The sequence below is a fragment of the Macaca nemestrina genome, chromosome 14 (assembly GCF_043159975.1).
Source record: "Macaca nemestrina isolate mMacNem1 chromosome 14, mMacNem.hap1, whole genome shotgun sequence".
Lineage (NCBI taxonomy): Eukaryota > Metazoa > Chordata > Mammalia > Primates > Cercopithecidae > Macaca > Macaca nemestrina.
Window position 1 is genome coordinate 5,906,524 of NC_092138.1, and position 24,780 is coordinate 5,931,303.

Sequence of the window (24,780 nt, forward strand, 5' to 3'; positions counted from 1 at the left end):
AAATTATCTTGTTCATCATTGTATTCTTAGAGACTAATACAATGCAAAGTGTATAATATGCTTTTAACATACATGTATTTATTTATTTAAAAGTTTACATACAGTAAAATTCACTCTTTTTCTTAATTTTATGATTTTGACCAAATGAATAGAGTTGTGTATCCAACACAACAACCAGTTCCATCATACAGGGGAACATAAAGAAGCAGCACAGCAAATGTACTGTTAAGCCACAAGACAATGGACAAATACCTCTAAAGTACTCAGGAGAAAAAACTCAAAGAACCAAAACCACCAACCAAGGATTCTATACCCCGAATGATATCTTTCAAAACCAAAAATGAAATAAAGACTTTTGGCCGGGCGCGGTGGCTCAAGCCTGTAATCCCAGCACTTTGGGAGGCCGAGACGGGCGGATCACGAGGTCAGGAGATCGAGACCATCCTGGCTAACACGGTGAAACCCCGTCTCTACTAAAAAATACAAAAATCTAGCCGGGCGAGGTGGCGGGCGCCTGTAGTCCCAGCTGCTCGGGAGGCTGAGGCAGGAGAATGGCGTAAACCCGGGAGGCGGAGCTTGCAGTGAGCTGAGATCCGGCCACTGCAGTCCAGCCTGGGCAACAGAGCAAGACTCCGTCTCAAAAAAAAAAAAAAAAAAAAAAGACTTTTAAGGCCAAAATCATAGAAAAAGCTAAAAAATCCATTAAAAGCAGAACATTGGGCCGGGCACAATGGCTCACATTTGTAATCCCAGCACTTTGCGAGGCCAAGGCAGGATGACTGCTTGAGCCCAGGAGTGTGAGACCAGCCTGGGCCACACATAGTGAGACCCCTATCTCTAAGAAAAAAAATTTTTTAATTGGGGGAAAAAAAAAAAAAAGCAGGCCTTCACTACAAAAAACAATAGGATTGGCTGAGTACAGTGGCTCATGCCTATAATCCCAGCACTTTGGGAGGCCAAAGTAGATGGATCGCCTGAGCCCAAGAGTTCAAGACCAGCCTGGACAACATGGCCAAAACCCATCTCTACCAAAAATACAAAAAATTAGCTGGGCGTGGTGGTGCGTGCCTGTAGTTCCAGCTATTCAGGAGGCTGAGGTAGGAGGATGACTGGAGCCTGAGAAGCGGAGGTTGCAGTGAGCCAAGTTTGCACCACTGCACACCAGCCTGGGCGACAGAGTGACACCTCATCTCAAAAACAAACAAAAAACCAATAGGATTGAGCAAATGAATAACTTTGTTGATATTTCTAGGAGCCAAGTTTCTCAATATGGAAGAAAGGATGTAGAAATGTGAAATGATAGTATGTATATAAACACATACATACTATAAACTGGGGATAAGCTGGAGTAGAACTGGACGCCTTGGTGTCCAGTCACGATTTTGTAAATCATGTGTAGCTTAACGACAGGGATACATTCTGATAAATGCATTGTCAGATGATTTCTTTACTATAGGAACATCATACAGTGTACTTACACAAACCTAAATGGTACAGCCTACTGCAAACCTAGGCTATATAGTATGGCCAATTACTCCTAGGCTATAAACCTATACAGCATTACAGTACTAAATGCTGTAGGCAGTTGTAAAACAATGTTAAATATTTGTGCATTTAACATATCTAAATATTGGAAAAGTACAGTAAAATACAGTAATGTAATCATGAAACTACCTTGGTATATGCAGTCTGTCACTGATCAAAAAGTAGTTATGCGGCACATGACTATTAGTGCACATGAATATTTTATGAATCATGATTTCTTATATACAGGTTTGTGTGTGTGTGTATATATATGTATAAAAACATATTTTCTAGTACTGTTTGTTGAAAGAACCAAGAAGCAAAGACACTCCAATAGCAATGAACAGACCTAGTATCAGATCTTAGTCTCTAATACCATTTCCCACTAAAAGAAACTCTGGTTCCTCAGAAAAATTGCTGAATCTACACCTAGGGCAGGACAGGTATATTGTGAGCCTGGAAAAATCTTTTATTGACAGAATATGAGGAAGTGCTCAAAAATATAATAAGGAATTAACACATGGATTCAGGAGCCAGCTTAAAGAGATTCCCTCTGATCAAATCCGGGATAGTTTGAGCACCAAAATAAATAAGAAGAGAAGAAATTATAAATCGTTGGGAAAAAAAAGAATGAATCCATACATATTATAAATATGGATATATACACATACATAGAGAATGGTGATCTATTTCTTAAGCATAATGCCAAATGCCTACTGAGAAATGTGGAGGAAGTAAGCGCTAGAGTTGAAAAATCATCATTTTGCAAACATCACAGTAGTGAGTAGATAAGGCAAGAATCATCAGTAGATGCTAAATTGAGGAAGGAATATTAATAAAGAGTAGTAACTGCGTGGTCATCAAGTGTGTCCCCACAGATTGCATATTAGAGCCAAGGGAGAAAAAATTAGTTATCATACAGTGGAGAAATATAACAGTTTCATTGAGTGAAAAACTTAGTATCACCTATGAGGGACAGCTATGCTGAGAAGGACAAAATATCATCTATACAGAATTTGCCTAAGAAGGCAGAGCCTCAACTGACCACAACAGAAGATCAAAGGCAAAATAAGAAACATTTTATTGGGGGAAAAAAGTAGAAAGAAAAAGAAACAAACAAAAACGTGGAAAGAACTTTTGTTTTTAGAGACAAGTCTTGCCCTGTGGCCCAGGCTGGAATGCAGTAGCATGATCTTAGCTCACTGCAGCCTCAAATGATCCTCTTGCCTCAGACCCTCAGATAGCTAGAACTATAGGCATGCACCACTATGCCAGGCTAATTTTTTTTTTTTTAACTTTTTGAAGAGATGGAGCCTTGCTCTGTTGCTCAGGCTGGTTGTAGGAAGAGCTTTTTAAAAAGATGACAAAGTGAAACATGGCAAAGAAAGGCTAGGCAATAACTCCAGATTAAAGGAGACTAAAGAGACATGACAACTAAATGCAATACTTGACTTTAGACTACATCATATAATTCAAGGAGAAAGAAGATGCAATATATTATGAGATCAACTAAGAAAACTGGATTATGGAAAGCATATTAGATAAAAGTATCATATCAATGTCAATTTATGAAGTCGATCACTGCACTGTAATTATATAAGGGAATATCTCTAAACTTAAAACTGCACACTTGAGCTGGGTGCGGTGGCTCATGCCTGTAATCCCAGCACTTTGGGAGACCAAGGTGGGTGGATCACTTGAGGTCAGGAGATTGAGACCAGCCTGGCCAGCATGGTGAAACCCCATCTCTACTAAAAATACAAAAAAATTAGCCGGTCGTGGCGGTGCATGCCTGTAATCCCAGTTACTCAGGAGGCTGAGGCAGGAGAATTGAACCCAGGGAGCGGAGGTTGCAGTGAGCTGAGACTGTGCCACTGTACTCCAGCCTGGGCGACAGAGCAAGACTCCATCTCCAACGTAACGTAACGTAACGTAACGTAACGTAACGTAACGTAACATAACATAACATAACATAACATAGCATAACAAAATAAAATAAGGCCAGGTACGGTGGCTCATGCCTGTAGTCCCAACACTTTAGGAGGCTGAGTTGTGCAGATCACTTGAGGTCAGGGGTTCGAGACCAGCCTGGCTAATATGGTGAAACCCCGTCTCTACTAACAATACAAAAATTAGCCAGACGTGGTGGTACGCGCCTGTAGTCCCAGCTACTAGGGAGGCTGAGGCTGCAGAATCACTTGAGCCTGGGAGGCAGAGGTTGCAGTGAGCCAAGATCTTCCCACTGCACTCCAGCCTGGGCAACAGAGTGAGAATCCGTCTCAAAAACTAAATAAATAAAGTAAAATAAAATAATAAAAATGCACACTTAAGTATTTATGGGAAATGAGCCACGATATATGCAACGTGTCCTAAAAAGGCTCCATATCAAGAACAGCAACAGAAACATTAAAAATCTTGATAAACATGGCTGGGCATGGTGGCTCACGCCTGTAATCCCAGCACTTCGGGAGGCTGAGGCGGGCAGATCACAAGGTCAGGAGATTGAGACCATCCTGGCTAACACGGTGAAACCCCATCTCTACTAAAAATTACAAAAAAAATTAGCCGGGTGTGGTGGTGGGCGCCTGTAGTCCCAGCTACTCTGGAGGCTGAGGCAGGAGAGTGGCATGAACCTGGGAGGCAGAGCTTGCAGTGAGCTGAGATCGTGCCACTGCACTCCAGCCTGGGTGACAGCGAGACTCCATCTCAAAAAAATCTGGATAAATATGACAAACTATTAGCCTTTTCTTAAGTTACTTAAAGTACATATGATGGTTGAAGTAAAACATAATGTTATCTAACGGGGTTATTATTATTACTATTTTTGAGACAGGGTCTCACTCAGTCTCCCAGGCTAAAACGCAATAGCATAATCATGGCTCACTGCACTGTCAAACTCCTGGGCTCAAGTAACTCTCCTACCTCAGCCTACCAAGCAGCCGGGACTACAAGTGAACTCCACCACAATAAGCTATTTCTGCTGTTGTTGTTTTTGTAGAAATAGGGTCTTCCTTTGTTGCCCAGATTGGACTAATGGAGTTTTTCAGCACATACATGTGAATATAATTCACATGAAAACTACCATATGAAGCAGGGAGGGGAAGTGAACCATGTGGTTATAGGACTACAAGACTAATAATTGCAGTGGTAAAGTATCAAATCTAAATAGACTGTTAAAAGTTAGGTTATGTATGTTGCAATCCCAACAGCAACCAATAAAGAATAACACAAATATAGCCAAAACGTGAATGAAATAAATTAAAAGAGAATATTAAAATATATTTAAAGGAGAGGGTTTTGAGAAGATGACAGAATAGGAAGTACCAAAATTCCATCTCTCCGCTTACATAACAATTTCACTGGCAGAATCTGTCTGATACAACCATTTAGAAACTCTTAGTCTAACGAAGGCTGGCAACATCCAGGGAAAGGCTTGGAGAAGGGCTTGGATGGTAAATTGTGATTAATTTTAGTAAATTTCAGCTCTTAGTGTAGCAGCAGCTACCCATTTCTTCACCCCCACCCCCCTGGCAGGCAGTCATGCGAGTATAACCAGAGCAGCTTACACACAGCTTATGGAAGGCAGAGCAAGCCAAAAAAAAAAAAAAAAGGACCCTGTCCTCCAGCCATAAGGGATCTGTGTTTTGGTCACTGCTGCTTCTCATTATGGAAGTATAGACAAAGAGTCAGGCAGCCATTGTAGTTACACATCCCCACACTTTTGAAAACCCTGCTTCCTACAGTTGAAGTGATTTCCAGGGGAATTAAAAGGCCAGAGCCCTTTTTTTCCCCACCTTCATTTTCTTCATTTTCCCTTTCTAAGAGCCAAACAATCAAGACTAGGACATTGACAAATAACTGCATCTAAGGGGAGATTCTGTAAGAGACTGCACATACCCATGGAAAGCTTCAGGCCCAGAAACAAACTGAGAGGACCTTAAGTTTATACCTCAGGTTAATCCCTGGCACAGAGGTGGCCTACGAAATATGAATAAATAAACAAATAAAAATAATAACAATAACAAAAAAGCCTGGGAAAGAGGGAGAATCTGACTTTGGGGGTTACCACATTATTAGGTTCAAATGAGTCCTTTTCAACAACAACAACAACAACAAAACACAAGGGATACAAATAAATAGAAAAGAAGGCTGGGCGTGATGGCTCATGCCTATAATCGCAACACTTTGGGAGGCCAAGGCAGGCGGATCACCTGAGGTCAGGAGTTCGAGATCAGCCTGACCAACATGGAGAATCCTCCTCTCCACTAAAAATACAAAATTAGCTGGGCGTGGTGACACATGCCTGTAATCCCAGCTACTTGGGAGGCTGAGGTAGGAGAATCACTTGAACCCGGGAGGCAGAGGTCACGGTGAGATGAGATTGCACCACTGAACTCCAGCCTGGGCAACAAGAGTGAAATTTCGTCTCAAAATAATAATAATAATAATAATATTAATAATGAGGGAGATGATCAAAGGGATGTGGCTGGAGAAAAGAAAAATAAAAAATAAAAAAGTACAGGAGAAATTAAGACATTCTCAGGTAAACAAAAACTGAAGGAGATGGTTATCATTTAACTTTCTCTGTAACAAATAGTCAAGAGAATTCTGTAGAGTGAAAGAAAGGACACTAGACAGTAACCTGAAGACTTATTAAGAAATAGACTCTTAGAACATATGGAAAAAGGTAAAAGAAGAAAAAAGCTTTAAAAAAGAACAAAAAAAGACTCAATAAAGGTAAATGCATATAAAATTATAAAAGCTAGCATTTTTGCAACAATAGTTACTCTACTTTTTGTTTCCTACATGATTTTACAGACTAATACATTTTATTAAAATTAGACTAAAAGCTAGTATTAATGTCATTTTCATTTGTGACTCCACATTATTTTCTACATAATTTAAAAAACCAATGCATTTTAAAGAATTATTAGTTTACATTTTGGGGTGCACAACATATAAATACATAAGTTCATAACATCAATAATTCAAAAGGCTGGGGATTGTTGTAGGAAGTCAGGGACCCCGAATGGAGGGACTGACTGGAGCCGTGGCAGGGGAACATAAATTGTGAAGCTTTCATTTTAATATGGACATTTATCAGTTCCCAAATTATACTTTCATAATTTCTCATGCCTGTCTTTAATTTCTTAATCCTGTTATCTTTGTAAGCTGAGGATGTGCGACACCTCAGGACCACTGTGACAATTGTGTTAACTGTACAAATTGATTGTAAAACATGTGTGTTTGAATGATATGAAATCAGTACACCCTGAAAAAGAACAGAATAACAGCAATTTTTAGGGAACAAGGGAAGATAACCATAAGGTCTGACTGCCTGCGGGGTCGGATAAAAAGAGCCATATATTTCTTCTTGCAGAGAGCCCATAAACAGATGTGCAAGTAGGAGAGATATTGCTAACTTCTTTTCCTAGCAAGGAATATTAATATTAAGACCCTGGGAAAGGAATGCATTCCTTGGGGGAGGTCTATAAACAGCCACTCTGGGAATGTCTGTCTTATGAGGTTGAGCTAAGGACTGAGATACACCCTGGTCTCCTGCAGTGCCCTCAGGCTTACTAGGGTAGGGAAAAACTCCACTCTGGTAAATTTGTGGTCAGACTGGTTCTCTGCTCTCGAATCCTGTTTTCTGTTGTTTAAAATATTTATCAAGACAATATGTGCACCGCTGAACATAAACCCTCATCAGTAGTTCTGCTTTTGCCCTTTGCCTTGTGATCTTTGTTGGACTCTTATTAGTTCTGCTTTTTGTCCTTTGAAGCATGTGATCTTTGTACTTACTCCCTGTTCTTACACCCCCTCCCCTTTTGAAACCCTTAATAAAAACTTGCTGGTCTGAGATTCAGGCGGGCATCACGGTCCTACCGATATGTGATGTCACACCTGGTGGCCCAGCTGTAAAATTCCTCTCTTTGTACTCTTTCTATTTCTCAGACGGCCAACACTTACGGAAAATAGAAAGAACCTACGTTGAAATATTGGGGGTGGGTTCCCCTGATAGGGGACAGAGCTGTAAAGAAACACAGGTCTTTCCAACTTTTTTTCAGTTAAAGTGGCATAAAATGGATTTGCAAGGACATGTGTGGTGGCTCATGCTTGTAATCCCAGCACTTTGGGAGGACAAGGCAGGAGGACAGCAAGAGTGCAGGAGTTCAAGACCAGCCTGGGCAATACAGTGAGACCCCTTTCTTTAGCATTTTTAAGTGGATAGGATGGATAATCAAGTGGATAGGATAACCCACTACTCAGCCTCTTTCCCCAGCCGCCCCTATCATTGATCAGTGGGCCCATGAACAAAGTAAAGTGGCCATGGTGGCAGGGATGAAGGTTATGCATGGCTCAGCAACAAGGACTTCCACTCACCAAGGCTGACAAGGCCAATTTGCCAGCAGCACAGACCAACACTGAGCCCCGCAATATGGCACCATTCTTTGGGGTGATCAGCTAGCTACCTGATGGCAGGTTGATTATATCGGGCCTATTCCATCATGGAAAGGGCAGAGGTTTGTTCTCACTGGAATAGACACTTACTCCGGATATGGGTTTGCTATACTGCAGGCAATGCTTCTGCCAAGACTACCATCCGTGGACTCACGGAATGCCTTATCCACTGTCATGGTATGCCACACAGCATTGGCTCTGATGAAGGCACTCACTTTACAGCTAAAGAAGTGTAGCAGTGGGTGCATGCTCATGGAATTCACTTGTCTAACCATGTTCCCCATCATCCTGAAGCAGCTTGATTGACAGAACAGTAGAATGGCCTTTTGAAGTCAAAATTACAATGCCAACTATGTGGCAATACTTTGCAAGGCTGTGGCAAAGTTCTCCAGAAGGCCGTGTATGCTCTGGATCAGCATCCAATATGTGGTACTGTTTCTTCCACAGCCAAGATTCATGGGTCCAGGAATGAAGGGGTGGAAGTTGAAGTGGCACCACTCACCATCACCCCTAGTGATCTACTGGCAAAATTTTTGCTTCCTGTTCCTTTGACACTACATTCTGCTGGCCTAGAGGTCTCAGTTCCAGAGGGAGAAACGCTGCTACCAGGAGACACAACAAAGATCACACTAAACTAGAAGTTAAGATTGCCACCTGGACACTTTGGGCTCCTCCTACATTTAAGACAACAGGCTAAGAAAGGAGTTACAGTGTTGGCTGGGTGACTGACCCAGAATATCGAAATGAAATCATTCTGCTACTTCACAACAGAGGTAAGGAAGAGTATGCATGGAATACCGGAGATCCATCAGGGCTTCTCTTAGTATTACCATGCTCAGTGATTAAGGTTAACGGGAAACTACAGCAGCCCAATCCAAGAAAGTAGTCATCAATACCAGCTACGACCACGTGACCAGCTACAGAAACGAGGATTGTAATTGTCATGAGTACTTCCTTCTCCTTTCGTTAAAAACATGTTTGTGCATGTATACACTTGTACTAAGAAAGTATCTTCATTTTATTTCCTTTTTCCTTTATCATGTGACATACAATTTATTGACTTCATATCAGCATTTAAGTATTGTTAAGTTTATGTAATAGTATTTGGGTTGGGGATTGGTGAGTTTCTGGTTTTATGAAGGATAGTTTTATTATGTTAGGCGTAATTATGATTATTATTACCTTTATTTGAAGATTATGTATGATCTTAGGAGATGTGTATAGGTTCAAGTTGACAATGGGTGGACTTGTCATGGTTAATACTAAGTGTCAACTAGATTGAAGGATACACAGTATTAATCCTAGATGCGTCTGTGAGGGTGTTGCCAAAGGAGATTAACATTTCAGACAGTGGGCTGGAGAAGGCAGACTCACCCTTAATCTGGATGGGCACCATCTAATCAGCTGCCAGTGAATATAAAGCCGGCAGAAACATGTGAAAAGGTGAGACTGGCCTAGCCTCCCAGCCTATATTTTTCTCCCGTGGTGGATGCTTCCTGCCCTTGAATACTGGACTCCAAGTTTTTCAGTTTTGGAACTCAGGCTGGCTCGCCTTGCTCCTCAGCCTACAGACTATTGTGGGACCTCGTGATCACATGAGTGAATATTTAATAAACCCCCATATACATATACATACACACAAACACACACACACAGGCTTTAAGCAACAGGTTTGAGAGAAAAGGTCCTGTCTTCTCTCAATGGGACAGATTCATAGAAGTATCTTAGGTTTTTTTGGTTTTTTGTTTTTTCAGATGGTGTTTTGCTCTGTCACCCAGAGGAGTGCAGTGGCACAATCTTGGCTCATTGCAACCTCCGCCTCCCCAGTTCAAGCGATTTTCTGCCTCAGCCTCCCGAGTGGCTGGGAATACAGGCGCCTGCCACCACACCCAGCTAATTTTTGTATTTTTAGTACAGATGTTGGCCAGGCTTGTCTCCAACTCATGACTTCAGGTGATCTGCCCACCTTGGCCTCCCAATGTGCTGGGATTGCAGGTATGAGCCACCACTCATGGCCAGGACTATCTTATATAGATGGTGCAAATAAAGCTTACGTAGTGCTTTAAAAAAAAAAAACAAGGAAAAGAAAAAGAAAAAAATTCTGACTTATGCCATGTGGATGAACCTTGACATTACGCTCAGCGAAACAAGTCAGTCAAAAAAGGCAAATACTGGCCAGGCATGGTGGCTCGTGCCTGTAATCCCAGCACTTTGGGAGGCCGAGATGGCTAGATCACCTGAGGTCAGGAGTTCAAGACCAGCCTGGCCAACATGGCAAAACCCCATCTCTACTAAAAATACAAAAATTAGCTGGGCGTAGTGGCGGGTGCCTGTAATCTCAGCTACTTGGGAGGCTGAGGCAGGAGAATCGCTGGTGAGGTGGAGGTTACAGTGAGCCAAGATCACGCCATTCCACTCCAGTCTGGGCAACAGAGCGAGACTCTATCTAAAGAAAAAAGGCAAATACTATATGATTCCACTTATATGAAGTACTTAATCAAAATCACACAGACAGAAAGTAGTATGGTGGTTGCTAGAGGATGAAGAGGATGAGGAGAGGGAGGAAGTGGGAGTTATTGTCTATGTGTACAAAGTTTCTGTTTTTTTTGTTTGTTTGTTTTTTTGAGACAGAGTCTCACTCTGTCACCCAGGCTGGAGTGCAGTGGTGCTATCTCGGCTCACCACAACCTCTGCCTCCCAGGTTCAAGCAAGTCTCCTGCCTCAGTCTCCTGAGTAGCTGGGAGTACAGGCATGTGCCACCATGCCCGGCTAACTTTCATATTTTTAGTAGAGACAGGATTTCACCATGCTGGATTTGAACTCCTGACCTCGTGATCTGCCTGCATCAGCCTCCCAAAATGCTGGTATTATAGGTGTGAGCCACCGCGCCCGGCCAAAGTTTCTGTTTTAAAAGAGGAAAGAGTTATGTTGATGGACAGTGGTGATGGCTGTACAACATAATGAATGTATTTACTATTATTGAAGTGTACTCTTTAACATGGCTGAGTTGGTAGATTTTGCAAGTATTTTGCCAAATAAAAAAAATAGGAAAACAAATTAAATAATCTAAAGGAAGGCAAGAAAGGGCAGTACAGGACCAAAATAACCAAGTAGATTCACTGAAAACAAAGAACATAAAATAATAGTTGAATTAACACAAAGCTGCATAAGCGTGTACTTTATAGGGAACACTGGAGATTATGTGTTAAAAGTCAGTCTAATAACTATTTTAAAAATTATTTTAACATCTGAAAAAAATTGTTTTCCAAAGAGTATGGGCCTATAAAGAGGAGAAATTAGTTCATTTGTGCTTAAAGGCCACAGTGACATGATATTTCGTTCTCCATCAAACAAGTGAGCAAAAAATAAACTCTTAATCATGTGATGAGGGAGTAAGCCATGAAAATAATCTTAAAAGCTATGATGACTCAAGTTTAAACACACACACAGAGGAAAAGACTGTTCTTTTACAGTGAACTTTAAAAGATTCACAATTCCTTCATTCTTCCATTTGCATCTTCATAAAGGATACTGTACTACAGCACATAAGAGTTTTCCATATAGAAAGAAATTTTGTGTGTGGGTGTGGGTGTTGGCTCTCACAGCTGTAAGAATGACTGTAATTTATCTATTTTTCCTAAGCAAAGTCCAAACTTCACTAAATGTAAAACAGATGTCATGGATTTCTTTCATAAAATGTTGGCAGTAACCCATTTCAATTTCAACTAAAGTAGTCAGGAAACAAAAATAACTCCAAATGTCTCCTTCTCAAGTATAAAGCGAACATAAAGATAAATTTAGGATAAAAATTCCAAGATTTTATTCTAACAATAAATTCCTGGGACTATTAAATCTAAAATTAGGTGACCATCAGAAATTAATTCACAAAAATATTAACAGTCATTCTCACATATTACTGGTGGGAATACAAAACAATATGGTTATTCTGGAAAATGGTCTGGCAGTTTATTATAAATTTAAACATACTCTTATATGACTCAGCAATTCCACTTCTGGTTATGTACCCTAGAGTTAAGAAAACTTATATTCACACAAAAACCTCTAGTGAATGTTCACAGCAGCATATACATGTGTGTTTGTGTACATAATATACATATTTATAGCATATGAATGTAGCGGCATGAATGCGTGTGTGTGTATATATATACACATATATAAAGATAATATGCTATATTATACACTATAATATGCTACATAAATGTATATATAGGCCAGGCATGGTGGCTCACGCCTGTAATCTCAGCACTTTGGGAGACCGAGGTGGGCAGATCACGAGGTCAGGAGATTGAGACAATCCTGGCCAACATGGTGAAACCTTGTCTCTACTAAAAATACAAAAATTAGCTAGGGGTGGTGGTGCATGCCTGTAATCCCAGCTACTTGGGAGGCTGAGGCAGGAGAATCGCTTGAACCAGGGAGTCGGAGGTTGCAGTGAGCTGATATCACACCACAGCACTCCAGCCTGGTGACAGGGCGAGACTCCATCTAAAAAAAAAAAAAAATGTATATATAACTATAATATGCTATATTCACCAAAAACTGAAAATAACCCAGATATCCTTCAATGGGTAAATGAATAAACAAACTCTGTTACATCCAACAAGGAAATATGAAAACACAAGAAATAAAAAGCATTAAAAGCAAGATAAAGATCTCCTTAAAAGGGCCCCCTGGCAAACAGTACTTCAACAGAGGAAAGACTCTGCTAAGTTGCAGATAGGCTAATAGAACTTATCCAAACTGAAATACAAAGAAAAAAAGGCATGAGAGAAATAGAGCTGAGCATCCAAATGCTGGGACAACATGTCAAACAGTCTAACTTATGTGTCATTAGAATGACACAGGGCAAAATAAATACTTTAAAAGACATGGTTGATAATTTTCACACAAATATACCCTAAACATAGCACAAACTACAAAAATGCAAAATTAAGAGAAAGATTTAAGGCTGTCCCAAGTACACACACAAGACACACTAATACAGAAAAATAAAGACAACAATCATCGCAGACTTTTTGTCACAACCTATGCAATCCAGATTATGAAAGAGTATGTTTAAATACATATACTTTTTAAAAGCCTATCTACTCAGAACTCTATGGCCAGCAAAAATATCTTTCAAAAAAATGAAGGCAAAATTAAGACCTTTCCAGAGAAACAAAAGCTGATAGATATTACGGCCAACAGACCAGCACAGTAAGAAATGTTAAAGGGTCGGGTGTGGTGGCTCACGCCTGCAATCCCAGCAGTTTGGAAGGCTGAGTTTGGTGGATCACCTGAGGTCAGGAGTTTGAGACCAGCCTGATCAACCTCGTTTCTACTAAAAACACAAAATCAGCCGGGTGTGGTGGTACACACCTGTAGTTCCAGCTACTTGGGAGGGTGAGGCAGGAAATTCACTAGAACCCGGGAGGCAGAGGTTGCAGTGAGCTGAGATTGTGCCATTGCACTCCAGCCTGGGCAAAAAGAGTGAAATTCTGTCTCAAAAAAAAAAAAGTTAAAGAAGTTCTCAAGGAAGAAGGAGCATAGCAGTTAGAAATCTGAATCGATATAAAGAAATGAAGAATGTTGGGAATGAAAAAATGAAGATAAATATACAAAAACATGTTTTATCAGCCAGGCATGGTGGCTCACACCTGTAATCCTGGCACTTTGGGAGGCCATGGTGGGTGGATCATTTGAGGTCAGGAGGTCAAGACCAGCCTGGTCAACGTGGTGAAACCCTGTCTCTACCAAAAATGCAAAAAAAGAAAAACAAAAAAAAAAAGAAAGAAAGAAAATTAGCTGGGCATGGTGGCTGGATGCCTGTAATCCCAGCTACTCAGGAGGCTGAGGCAGGAGAATTGCTTGAACTCGGGAGGCGGAGGTTGCAGTGAGCCGAGATCATGCCATTCCACTCCAGCCTGGATGACAGAGTAAGACTCTATCTCAAAAACACAAAACAAGTTTTGTCTTATTTTTAATTGCTTTAAAAAATAATTGACAGTCTAAGGCAAAAATAGTAACAATGCCCTGAGACATTTGAAACATGTAAAAGTGTATGACAATTGTATGACAATAATAATACAATAGTTGAAGGAAAATAAATGGAAAGTATACTGCTGTTCTTATAGTACATGTGAAATGTTTACTATTTAAAGTGAAGGTAGACTGTGATAAGGGAAGATCAAGGTAGAAGCAAGAGTCAATAAAATAATGACTAAATATTTTTCAAAACCTAAAGATACCAATCCTGTTCAAAAAACTACAGATCTATAATGAAAAACTAAATTCATAACTAGGCATATAACATTTAAATTGCATAACAGCAGAGATAAAGAAGAAAGAAACTCCAAGAGAAGTAACTTACACAAGGTAATTGAATCTGGACTAAAATCCAGGTCTTCTGACCCATGTTCAGCACCCTTTCTAAAATACCAGTCACTCTCCACAAAATGGGAACCCAGTCTAAAACATTGCCCAAGGCCGGGCGCGGTGGCTCAAGCCTGTAATCCCAGCACTTTGGGAGGCCGAGACGGGCGGATCACGAGGTCAGGAGATCGAGACCATCCTGGGTAACACGGTGAAACCCTGTCTCTACTAAAAATACAAAAACTTAGCCGGGCGAGGTGGCAGGCGCCTGTAGTCCCAGCTACTTGGGAGGCTGAGGCAGGAGAATGGCGTGAACCCGGGAGGCGGAGCTTGCAGTGAGCTGAGATCCGGCCACTGCACTCCAGCCTGGGTGACAGAGCGAGACTCCGTCTCAAAAAAAAAAAAAAAAAAAAAAAAAAAAAAAAAAAAAAACATTGCCCAAGAAGCTGAGATTAAGTATTTATTAAGTAACGATAATATGCTCATTATTACAGGAAGAGAGATATCTCACTATTCTTCCTTTTGTATTTCCAAATAGCAGATGCTACTTCCAAACCATGGTCTGAACAAAAGGAAATATGTGATCTCTGCCATGATACAACACTTTTCTTGGTATTCTCCCTACTTCTCAAATAGTTCCTTTTCTAATTCCTTTGCAGGATCCTTCCCTTCTATTCAGTCAGTATATTTTAGAATTCCTCAAGGCTCAGTTCTAGGGTCTTTTCTAGTTTCACTCTGTATTCCTTCATAAGCAATCTCATTCCTGCTCAAGGCTTTAATTCCTACCCAATAGAAGATAATTCCAGTGTTCTATATCTCCCACCCCCACCTCTTCTGTGCTGCCTCTTTCTCATTTTTATTTCAGTGTTTTCAAAGGCACTCAAGTCCCATATGTCCAAAATAAAGTCATAATCTCACCTGACAATGGTACTCTTCCAACCTTCCCTTAACAGCAGACAGAACCACCATAATCAAAGAGTCATGTCCTGTGAATGACCTCTAATCCCTTTTACTCAAGCAATCCCACGCCCACTGATTTTTACTCCCTAATTATCCCCCAAATCCATCTAGCTAAGTACCATCATTTCAGTCCAAACTACAAACTTCTCTTGCCTGAACTGTTTTAAAAGATTAGTCATTGACTCGTTTGTATCAATGATTGCACCCCTTCATTCCATTTCCCTATAGCATCCAGAATAATTCTTTCTATGATGCCATACTTTTGCTTTCCTCAGGCCCTGCTCAAAACTTTTCAATAGTTTCACTTGGTCCTGGGGTTGTAATAAAACTTTTTATACCAAATTCCTGGTAGTATGGACCTCACCTAATTTCCTAGCCTCATCTTACACCACTCTCCTAGGCTCTTGCCTCCACCTGCCACTGTGGTCCTGCGTCAATTGCTCACAGATGCCATGCTCCCTGCTGGCACAGTGCCCAGCAAAGTTATGCCCTCTTTGTTAGTTCACACCTACTCATTCTTCAGATGTCAGCTCAAGCTTCAGGAAATGATATCATGTTCTTTCTGTTGGTCAAATTCCTGATAAACACTTTGGGAGGCTAAGGCAGGAGGACTGCTTGAGCGTAGGAGTTTGAGACCAACCTGGGCAACATAGTGAGACCCCATCACTAATTTAAAAACAAAATATAGAAATAATAAAAAACAAAAATTCCTGATATATACTTCAACAGCATTATGTAACTCTCCTCTATAGCATTTAACGCAGCCATAATTTTATATTTACTTCTGCCATTATTTGATTAATACCTGACTTCTCCACTAGACTGTCAATCCCATGAGGACTGGGGATTGTATCTTTTTTTTGCTCACATTTTAATACCCAGCAGATAGTGAATGTGCAATAAATATAAACTAAATGAAAGAATGATAGATATAGAGAATACGGGCTTAAATATAAGCCACAATAGTGGTGTTATACTTTCAGAGAAGACTTATTTACTTACTAAGAAAAGGAGAAGGTAAACTTAAAACTGTAAAGTGTAAATTTACTTTCTTTCTCTAAATAAGTTTGTTAAATAGCTTACCTAGACACAAATTCACTTAATTCTGAGCATTCTGTGGGCTCCATTATTATGTTGAGGTCAGTAACAGCAGAAGATAATCTCTCCTTATTCTAAAATAAAGATAAAATTTATGTATCAAAGCATGGTAAACTCCAAAAAGACAAAAATACTTTTGAAATATGCAAAATGAAATGCCACCAAATAAAAGGAAAGTGTAATCAAGAAATGAAACCAAAAATATTGGTTATTAAAAGAATGAAGTCAGATCCTTATTCTATAACAAAAACCAAAATGAACTCCAAATGAATTACTTATGTAAATTAAACACTGAAACAATAAAATGTGAGGAGAAAATACAAACTTAAGTGAAGAAAGACTTTCTAAGCAAAATTAGAAAAAAATTAGCAAATATGATTAAATAAAAACACAAAATAGCAAAGTAAAAAAATGACTTTATAATAAAAGAGAAGCAATAAACTAAGTATTTACCATAAATGTGACAAAGGGATATGGAAAATAAAAAGGATATGAACTAAAAATTCAGAAGTGAAAAACAATTTACATGTACGAAAATGTTCGATCTCAAGCAGGCATGGTCGCTCATGCCTATTAGCACTTTGGGAGGCCGAGGTGGGCGAATCACCTGAGGTCAGGCATTTGAGATCAGTCTGGCCAAAATGATGAAAGCCCGTCTCTACTAAAAACACAAAAAATTAGTTGGGCGTGATGGCAGGCGCCTGTAATCCCAGCTACTTGGGAGGCTGAGACAGAAAAATCGCTTGAATCCAGGAGGCAGAGGTTGCAGTGAGCCGAGATCGCACCACTGCACTCCAGCCTGGTGACAGAGCGAGACTCCATCTCCACAAAAAAAAAAAGAAAGTAAGTTCAATCTCGCCAGTAATAACTGTAAATTAAAACAATAAGATAAGATGCCCTTTTTTTTTTTGGAGACGGAGTCTCACTCTGTTGCCAGGCTGGAGCGCAGTGGTGCGATCTCGGCTCACTGCAACCTCTGCCTCCCGGATTTAAGCGATTCTTCTGCCTCAGCCTCCCCAGTAGCTGGGACTACAGGTGCCTGCCACCATGCCCAGCTAATTTTTGTATTTTTAGTAGAGACGGGGTTTCACCACGTCGGCCAGGATGGTCTCAATCTCTTGACTTCGTGATCCCCCCATCTCTGCCTCCCAAAGTGCTGGGATTACAGGCGTGAGCCACTGCACCCGGCCGACAAGATGCCATTTCTACCTATAAAATTAGCAAAGACTAAAAATGTTAATCCTAGTAAATATACTGAAACCTAGCATAACCCTTTTAGAAATCACTGTGACAATGCATATCTTAAAGATATTCCTAATCTCCGTCCCAGTAATTTAACTTCTGAGAATCTATCCGTAAGCACTGTAATGAGAAATGAAGACAAAGATCTATGAATAAATATATTCATAACAGTACTACTTATCACAGAAAACAAAAACAACTGTATACTCAATGATGGGGATTGTTAAACTATTTTGATCTGCAGATTCAGGTTTTCCCTTTTACTTTAGTAAAATTTCTTCTATTATGTATTTGCCCATAATTTCTCTTTACTTTTTTTGCTATTCTTGTTTTTGGAAAAATCATATATTGGCTCTCCATTGTCTGTCTTCTAGATTTATTATCTTCCTTTCAATTGCTTTCACAGATGAGTTTTCTCAAGCATATCCTCCATATTCAATTCCCTTATACTGATAATGTAGCTTTCAGTACTATAATCATTTTATTCTTTTCTTTTTCTCTCAGCTTTTTCTCTTACTCAATTTTCTTTATACTTTGAGAGTCAGAACAGCTTTTATATAGCATGCTGTTTTATTTCCTGGATTAATTATTCTTAATTGAATTTGTCTGCATTTCTTTAACTTCCTTTCTTTTAATGTTAGCATTTTTGCTGTGATTTTAAATCACATTGCCCGATATGATGATGAAAGAACTCCATTCCACCTTTTTTTTTTTTTTTTTTTTTGAGACGGAGTCTCGCTCTGTCGCCCAGGCTGGAGTGCGGTGGCTCAGTCTCGGCTCACTGCAAGCTCTGCCTCCCGTGTTCACGCCATTCTCCTGCCTCAGCCTCCCGAGTAGCTGGGAATATGGGCACCCGCCACCACGCCCGGCTAATTTTTTGTATTTTTAGTAGAGACGGGGTTTCACCGTGTGAGCCAGGATGGTCTCGATCTCCTGACCTCATGATCCACCCGCCTTGGCCTCCCAAAGTGCCGGGATAACAGGCATGAGCCACCACACCCGGCCCCGTTCCATCTTTGTGCTCTGAACTCTGTGGCTCCTATTTGTTACGAACAGCAGTAAATCCAGCATTTTTGCTATTTCCTAAGACTACAGTGAGTGGAAACTCCTTGACTCTCTTTCCTACATCTCTAGGTACTATCTGACTGCCCCGTAATATGCTGAGCTGTTGGAGAAAGAGATACTGATGGCTTACAGTCATTGCTTAGTTTTTCATCTGCTTGAGGGAAGGGTAGAAATTACCAAGAGAAGGTGCAGTTGAAGTAAGCTCTCTGTGGGCATCCTACCACCATTTCTAATCAACACATAAATTCCAGAAGCACTCTTACAGCTCAATTTTAAAAAAGATAACCCAATTTAAAACTGGGCCAAAGATCTGAATAGACGTGTCTCCAAAGATGATACATGAATGGCCAATAAGCACATGAAAAGATGCTCAACATCATTCGTCACCATTAGTAGTTCCATTTGACCTGGCAATTCCACTCCTGGTTATACATCCCCACAAAACAGAAACTTAAGTCCACTTAAAAACTTGTACATAGGGCTGAACATAGTGGCTCATGTCTCTAATCCCAACACTTTGGGAGGCTGAGGCAGGATTACCTAAGCCCAGAAGTTCAAGACCAGCCTGGGCAACACAGTGAGACCCCATCTCCACAATGATAAATGCCAAAGCGTGGATGGGCCTTGAAAACATTATGCTAAGTAAAAGAAGCCAGACAACATAGACCACATATTATATAACTCTATTTCTATGAAATGTCCAAAATAAGCAAATCCAGAGAGAGAAAACTGGTTCTTTGTGGTTGGGTGAAAGAAGGGGGAATTGAAGGGTGACAGGTAAAGAATATAGGGTTTCTTGGCCGGGAGCAGTGACTCACACCTGTAATACCAGCACTTTGGGAGGCCGAGGCGGTCAGGAGTTCGAGACCATCCTGGCCAACATGGGGAAACCCCATCTCTACTAAAAATACAAAAAATTAGCTGGGCGTGGTGGTGGGCGTCTATAATCCCAGCTACTCGGGAGGCTGAGGCAGGAGAATCGCTTGAACCTGGGAGGCGGAGGTTGCAGCAAGCCTGCGCAACAGAGCAAGACTCAGTCTCGAAAAGAGTAACAATAATAATAATAATAAACTTGTGAAACAAAGCTTGTATTCCAAATAAATTATATCTTAAAAAAAATACTGAACTATACACTTTAAACTGGTAAGTTATATGGTATGTGAATTATATCTCAATAAAACTGTTACCAGAAAAAAAAAAAGAGACGAAAGAGGAAAAGGAAAGAAAAAGTCTCAGGGGCACATCTGGTCTCTTGGTCAGGTATGTGTAGATACATGTTAGATTTCAGCTTTTCATCCATTAGGATAGGCAAAAAATTTTTTTTTGTTTGGGTTATAGAATCCTGTTCAACAACTCAAAAGCTGACTTCAAAATATTGTTTTTCCATCTCTCCCCTGCTTGTGGTACTGCTAACTAGGTCAATTCTCCCCAGTTGGTAAATAAGGGAAGAGACCTTATAAACAATCTGACCTCAAAGCCCCTACATGAGTCTCAGCAGCACATTCCTTTCTACTATGGTCCATTTAAGCCCACAGTTCTCATTCTCCTCTACAACTGAAGGATCATGGGTAGAGATCTTTAGGAAAAGGGTGCCATTAAGTTGGTCCTTTTTTTTTAAGACAGAGTTTTGGTCTATTGCCCAGGCTGGAATGCAGTGGTTCAATCACAGCTCATTGTAACCTTGAATTAGTGGACTCAAGCAATCCTCCTGTCTCAGCCTCCCAAGTGGCTAGGACTATATATGTGAGCCACCAAGCCTGGCTAATTTTTTTTAATTAAAAAAATTTTTTTTTTTTTTTTAGAGCAAGGTCTCACTATGTTGCCCAGGCTGGCTTCTAATTCCTGGGCTCAAGCTATCCTCCTGCCTTGGCTTCCCTCAGCGCTGGGATTATAGGCGTGAGCCACTGTGGCCAGCCTAACTTTGTAAAACTTATAAACCCCTGATGAAGCACCCTGTATCGGATTTCAGTGTCTAGAATCAAATGTCATTAATATCAAACAGATTTCCTTTGGAGCCTGTGATAATGGAATTGTATTCTCTTCCATTTAAAAAAATTGCTTATTTTTTGAATAATTTTGTTCATTTCATTGGGATAGAAGTTATGGAAACATACTTAACCTGCCACTTTCCCCACAAACTCCTACCCATCTAATTGACTATATTGCTTGGATTATGAAAGGCTGATAAATGTTAATTCTGATGGCCTTACAACTCTTCACAAATGTAGTACTAAGAACACCAGAAAGTAAATCTGGCCAACAGAGCTCTATGTCCCAACCACCTTGGACAACAATAGCTGCACCAACATGAGTAATCATTCAAACTCTCTGGATCCATTTACTTATAAAATAATAGGGTTGACCCAGACAAACTATAAGTCATCGTTGTGTTCTAACATTCTATTAACATGATTTGAGGTCATGTTTAGTTCAAATATTATATTAATATAACTTTATTACAACAATATTCTGTAAATTGAGGGTTTTACTATTTAGATTACTTTTTAATTTTCAGATAGCTAAACCTCTCCCTCTAGTGGAAATTTTATTTTTAAAAAATGTTTTAGAACACACAAGGTTGCTCTGTCATTTTTTTTTTATCAGTCTTCACAGCAAAAATGTAGAACTGTGCTCAGTATGTAAAATGGTAAAACTATTTAGAAGGCAATTTGCCACTATCAATCAGAATTTATAAGTTTCCTTTGACTCAGCAATTCTACTAGATATGTTCCTAAAGGCATACATACACAAGTTGGTATAGAATACGCTAGAATTTACCATTAAATAATAAAAATTTCAAAAACTTTTCATCAGGTTATTATGTCAGAATTGTAAGCAATTGTTTTTCCCTCCCCAAGTAAGAACTCTTGGTGCCTCTCACACAACTGACTCCAAAAACCCTGATGATTACAGAGCTGTCTGTAATTTCTTCCAACACCTTGTTTACCAGTCTGGTCTTCAAGAAGAATCACAAAATCTAAAAGGCTCAGAGAGAAAGTGAGAGTTCTTAACACAGCCAGGGAGAACAAACTCTTTCTGTAGCACTTTGTTAGTAAAACCAATCAGTCCCAAAACACCTACACACTTTTAAACGTGAACAATGACAACTCATCTCTCTTTAGAGACTCAGCAATTACTAGGTTCTACGTCTTTCAAAGAATATATCAACAGTCCCTCTCCTTAGTATTTTTTCCCCCTGCATCCCCTAAAGCATATAGGACAGAAACTGCTAGTGGTGTCCTCTATTTATACTTTTTTCTTGTCCCAGTTTTTCATTGGCCATATGGCCAAGCATAATGAAGATTAAATTTCCAGCATCCTTTATATGAATTTGTTGGCCAATAGAACATAAGTGAAAATGATGAGTGTACACTTTCCAGAAAGTGTCCTTTAAAAGAACAGGTGAGCCTTTCTTTGCCCATCCTCTTCCTGATACCCGAAATGCTAATATGATCATTGCACCATGACTTGAAGCCATGTGTGGCTGATGGTAGAACCTGATTATCATAAAACCACCCTATTAGCCCTTGGAAACATACAAGTTTACTTAAGTAATAGAGAAATATACTTCTAGTACCTTTATTTTTAAGTTTTCTGTGAGGCACAGCTCAACTGATTCTAATTCATTCAGATGTGAGCTAACAGTGTAAGCTTAGGCCATTACCAAACGGTCACAAAATTTTCAATCATGCTTTCGTGGCACGAGGATGAGAATATTAGCGTAAAATACTGTTGAGGTCTGGGTCAGTGCCAACACTGTCTGGTAGGAGGCAGAGTGTGGCCACAGCAGCAGGGGTTGCAGGACCTAAGTGGCAGGACATCCACTGCCTGGCTTCTGCCCTGTCTGTGCTGTCCTGGGGTGGTTACCCAGGCCCAGCAGGGCCAAACCACGCGGTAGTTCATGCCGGGAATGACTCTGGTCAGGCAGCAGTCATTCTTCAGGAGCATACCACATTATCAAAAATGTCTTCTACACCGTGACCTCATCCTTATCTGACTCAGGAAGGCATCAAATTACTATCTGATACTTTCCATCAGAGGTTTAAGGTGACTGAAGTATGCAACTTAAATAAAGTGAAGATATTGCAGTCTATGTTGGATACTATAGTCTACGTTATGTCTCAGGCCATAGCCCCACTAAGAAGCATACCAATCAATCTTAGGGTACAACCCATCCTGGAAGGTACAACTCCACTAAGAAGCTCATCCACCTCAATGTCAGAGGATAATCTTTCCCTTCTCACTTAGATTTGTGGACAAGCCTCTCAAGGACAAGACTAATTCTGCCCACAAAGGAGCTTCTCTCCACATAACCTATGAGGCAACTGTGAAAAAGATGAACTCTTACAGTAGAAAAAGCCTGCAAGACCCCAAGGCTGCTAGGATTCCCCTGAGCAGTTTCCTGGACATATATACTAGAGTGCAGACGTTTTTGGAGATGGAAGTGAACCACGGGATTATGATTCCACCAACCTGTCATGGGTTGCAGGCTTGGCCCATTAATGGATGCCAGCATACAGAAGAGCATTCAGTAGATTACCACTCTCAGGTCAAGTTCACATCAGCCACAAAGAAAGAAAATATAGTCAGTCAGACTATGAAACCTTTTACAAAGGGACAACATCCAGGAGTCCAGCAGCCGCCTAAAGGAAAAGCCTGGGGTGGTGGCACAGGTTGTCCAGCCTAAATGATACCAATCCATTTGGATCCATTCTCTGCTTTAGTCTTCAGCAAATGATCTTTGTGGTCATGTGATATCTCCTTGGTGACCTTGTACATCCCCAAGGCCTAGGGCCCATGTGGGAACAATGTCAGTCCCCTAGAGCCATTTAGGGGCATGTCCACCCATGCCCTTGACACACTGAACATGCTGAAATGTGTTTTGTATCCCGCTCAACTGGCCTTGGCAATGCTACACGGCACCTTTTCTTGGTCACTTTGGCAGTGTAAGAGTGATACTCTAAGATGAGTACAAGCTAGGAGCTTTGCCATCAAATGAGGGGGTCTAGACAACCCCTAGCCCATCCTCAGCCTGCCAGAGCCAGTAATAGCAAATGGAGACTTGGATTGCAAAGAGAAGCAAAACTTCCAAACCCAGGTAACTGTACCAAATCCTTGGGACTAGTTAGGGAGTGGCTATCTGACACAGAAGGAGGAAAGGTCCTGACTCCATAACCAACTCCTGTCTCATACTAAATGGGAAACTTGGGACAATTTTTGTGGCTAAGGACACTGATGAAAAGGATAAGGAATACTGGCACATGACCCTGAATATAAGCATGCAGCTTGTCCACAGGACTCAGTTACAATAAATACTCTACACCACTTTAGTTATCTGATGAGCTGAGGTCAACGCAGCCTCACTGCCCTTCCCTGTTCTGTTCCTCCTCTTTGCACACATTCCGTTGGCCCAACTGGCAAAACCAACTGGTTGAAACTGCTTTCTCCTCTTTCAACTGCTTTCTCCGGCTTTCAACTTTTCTTGGAGTCAGCCTTTGAAGGTGGTTGAGCCGTGTTCTGCTGCACCCTGGCCAGTGGGTTTACTTATTATCATTCTGTCTGCTTTTGCTTTCCTGCTTCCTGATATTATGTGAAGGTCTTAGCCAAATGAATCTTCCTCCCTCTGTTGTGTCTCAGCAGTTCAGTACAATGTGCAAGATCATCCAGCCCCAAGGAGCATTCAGATGGCTGTGGTCCCAGATGACCACAACCTCATGAGAGGCCCTGAGCAAAGACACCCAACTGAGTGGCTCCAAAATTCCTGACCCACAGAAAATAGGTGAGATAATTAATACACATAGTCAGCCCTCCCTATCTATGGTTCTACATTCATAGACTGACCAACTGCAGACCAAAAATATTTGAAAAAAAAATCTACAGATGCAGATGGTTGCATCTGTACTGAACACGTGCAAGTTGTTTTTCTCATAATTATTCCCTAAACAATATACTACAGTAACCATTTCACAGCATTTACATTGTATTGGGTATTAGAAGCAATCTAGAGATGATTTAAAGTATAAAGGAGGATGTGTGTACATTATAGACAAATACTAC

General features: G+C 40.5%; 2 protein-coding genes across 7 annotated transcripts in view; one reads left to right on the forward strand and one right to left on the reverse strand.

The window, feature by feature from the left end:
• Nucleotides 1-24,780, reverse strand: part of CENP (centromere protein P) — a 275,211-nt gene that overhangs the window by 235,280 nt on the left and 15,151 nt on the right. For all 5 annotated transcript variants that reach the window (XR_011612319.1, XR_011612320.1, XR_011612321.1 and 2 more), the window contains exon 4: nt 16,402-16,490. Coding sequence is in view for 2 of the 5 variants with exons in the window: in XM_011771213.2 (XP_011769515.2) it covers nt 16,402-16,490 (89 nt within the window). In the remaining 3 variants the exon portion in view is untranslated. The remainder of the gene's footprint in view (nt 1-16,401; nt 16,491-24,780) is intronic.
• LOC105498858 (nucleolar protein 8) overlaps nt 24,140-24,780 on the forward strand; it is a 44,832-nt gene continuing 44,191 nt past the window's right edge. The window contains exons 1-2 of one of the 2 annotated variants that reach the window (XM_011771215.3): nt 24,140-24,257; nt 24,364-24,502. The gene's annotated coding sequence lies outside the window, so the exon portion shown is untranslated. Of the gene's footprint in view, nt 24,258-24,360; nt 24,503-24,780 lie in introns of both variants that reach the window. The other variant, XM_011771217.3, reaches the window with a different exon arrangement.